Source organism: Propithecus coquereli, unplaced genomic scaffold (assembly GCF_000956105.1).
Source record: "Propithecus coquereli isolate 6110/MARCELLA unplaced genomic scaffold, Pcoq_1.0 Scaffold257, whole genome shotgun sequence".
Lineage (NCBI taxonomy): Eukaryota > Metazoa > Chordata > Mammalia > Primates > Indriidae > Propithecus > Propithecus coquereli.
The window spans coordinates 1984566-1987498 of NW_012148141.1; the positions used below are offsets into that span (position 1 = coordinate 1984566).

General features: G+C 46.8%; 1 protein-coding gene across 1 annotated transcript in view; it reads left to right on the top strand.

The window, feature by feature from the left end:
• The first annotated feature begins 1830 nt into the window (after positions 1-1830).
• Positions 1831-2933, top strand: part of SATL1 (spermidine/spermine N1-acetyl transferase-like 1) — a 175487-nt gene continuing 174384 nt past the window's right edge. The window contains exon 1 of the mRNA XM_012647134.1: positions 1831-1915. Within this exon, the coding sequence (XP_012502588.1) occupies positions 1831-1915 (85 nt within the window). The remainder of the gene's footprint in view (positions 1916-2933) is intronic.

Sequence of the window (2933 nt, forward strand, 5' to 3'; positions counted from 1 at the left end):
ACATTAATTTGTTAATCACCTTTATATCAGTGTCTCGAAGAAACTGTAGATTTTTTTACGTATTGCAAAGTAAAATCTCAGCAATTTCTTTTTATTTTTCCTTCTGAACTATGTTATTTTCTTTGGGAAAACGTTCTCTTTACCTATTACAAAAATACATTCAAAATTAGACATTTTAAAACATTTTAAACCAAATCTCTTGTGTACAACTTAAGAATGTTTTTCTTTACACTTGAATTTGTGGTGTGAGGCTGGGAAGGGCTCATATGCTCAAATCTGTGGTAATCTAAAAGGCAACCAAAAGGATTCCAACAGAAACAACTAGTTACTACAATATAAGCAATGTTATTACACTTAGAGTTTGACCACTTGATTAAACCAAAATCTTCTTTAAAGCACATTTTAAAAATCACTAACAACATCATATTTTGGAAAGTGAAAGAGAGCCAAGGGCAAGCTTTATTCTTGCAAATCCATACAGAAAAAATATGCACTACCACTCAGTGAAGTGTAAAAATTACAACACATAGTGCAACTACCACGGGAAGTATTACACTGTCTGAATACCAAACTGGAAAACGCTTTTCCCATATAGGAAGTTTCAATAAGATCAATAATAAATGAAGTATAAAAACTGTAGTGTGTTAAGCATTCAAAGGCCAATAGATAGGTAGGCTTCTTAGTCGTCTTAAGAGTGTATATTTCACATCCTTATTGAATGGAGGTAACTCACCATGTAGGTTCCAAGTAAATATCTTTTCATCAATGTACGGGGAGCAGAAAAAACAAAAAGGAAATTTTACTCTGATCTGTCTCCTCTAGCATAGCTCATTCAGGACCTAGCTTCTCAGTGATGTCAATAGGGTGACGAATAGAAGAGAAATGGTAAGGCAGCAGAGCAAGAGAATGCGAAAGTAGTATTTGCAGAGATGGGAGACAAAGGAGCCGTGGCAAGTAGCAGTATTGCAGCTTTGGACGCAGCCCTCTTCCCGCAGAAGTCTCCCTTTCCCACGACCATGCCAAGTTTCAATCATTTCGAGCAGAACGCTCACACGTGCCCTCTCCGATATTACCCATCCGACTGGATCTTATACCGAACGAGAGAACCTTCGCAGTGGAAAGGAAGAGACTGAGACAGGAATACCCTTTCCCCTCCTCCCTCTCATTTGGTGCAGCGGTCGCCACCGCTGCTACCCACCCCCTCAAGCCTCCTCCTGCTTCCTCTGCCCCGCTACAAGGGAGATGGCTGGGAACCAAAATGGTGGTGTTTTAGTGAAGGCGACAGTTGCCGCACAAGGCTGCCCCCGCCCCCCAGGCTCTGATGGCTCCCTAGCCCCTAAAATGCCCGATTCAGTGCCACTTCCTCACAAACGCCGCCATCCCCCGCACATTCCAAAGGTTACCATTAGCTGCGGGCGGAGGCAGGGGCGGGAGGCGCGAGTGAAAGGAATATTGGGGGGGGGGGAGTCGCTGAGACAAAATGCCAGGGGGACGCCGCATTCTTCAGTTCGCCGTTTTGTTTTCCGCCATTTTCCTGTCACCCTAAACCACCGACGGCTCAACGACGGCTCGGCGCTAGCTCCCTGGGTCTCTGGCCTAAGCAAAGAGGAGATTGGCTGAAAGGGAAACCCATACTTCCCTCGATTCCTCCAGCCCCTGCCTGCCGCTGAGGAGAAAAACTGTCCGACCGAGGCGGAGGGGAAAGCTTAGAGACTAGACGCCACTTCCATTGTTCCCTTCGCCCTACACTACATGCTGGGTGTGAGCCTCTCCTCCCTTCACACAAGAGACGCTGAGCACGGCGGGTCCAAGTCCCTCTAGTTCCTCCTCATGAGTCTCCTTACCTGCGGCCGCCGCCGCCAGTCAGGCTATGACCGCGCTCTGGATTGCTGCGGGGGGCGGCAGCTGTGGATCCGTAAGGTCCTCACGTTAGGGTTTCCGAGGTTCCGCAGCCCGAGCCAATCACAAGCTACTCTGCGTCTGGGAGGCGCGCAGCCTCGTCCTCCTTTATAACGCTGCTGACCTGCTGAGGTTGCATTACGTCACACTTCCCTTGCTGCAGGGTAGGGGGCCGAAGGCGGGGGGCGCGCACGCGCGCCCGGGAGATCTAGGCTCCCGCGCTGGGTTTGTGCTTGGAGACCCCGCGGACTTGCAGCCCGGGCTGCAGCGCCGGCCGAGTCCAAGTGCGCAAGCCCAGATCTTGGCGCGCCCCTGAGGAGTTTCCGTGGGAAGATTTTCTGTTTTACAGGTTTCCCAAGGGAGAGAATAGAGAGAGGGGAAGAATTAATGACTGAACGACCACTCTCTGAATCTCTAATAGATGTTGGACGATGTTAAAAAAAAAATCGGCCCTACCCTCTAGGATTTGACAAATTAGGCTGACTAGAGTGACAAGAGCTATGCCTCCCCCCAATAAAACCTGTGTGCGTTTTGCAGTTTCCCACCCTTCTTCCTTTCATTCCTTTTGTGTTTCATAATGGTAGACAATTCGATGAAGAAAGTAAAGGAGAGTGAAGAAAGGCATGGAAGGGAAAGGTGGACAAGGGACCTAAATGAAAGAGAACACTAAATATCTCTTGAATGTGTCACTTTCAGCTTCTGTCTGCAAAAGGTGGGAGAACAGAGAGAAATTCGGTGGGTGAGGGGTGGGAAAGAGAGTGATGAGATATGACGAAAGGTAGGTAGAGACTAGATTGCATTCGCAAAGGGTCTTATGTTCTGAGAATTTAGTTTTAATTCTATAAGCATTTGGAATCGATAGCAGTGTTTAAGCATGGAAAGACTACGGTCCTGAAAAAAAAAAAAGATAACTCATTACCTTTGTGTAAGTCATTTGACTATTTACAAATAAAACGTGGTATTGTTCTAGATCCTACTTTCTCCAAGTCTTTATAACCTAATATACCACCAAAGGTTTTAAGACAATTATAGAA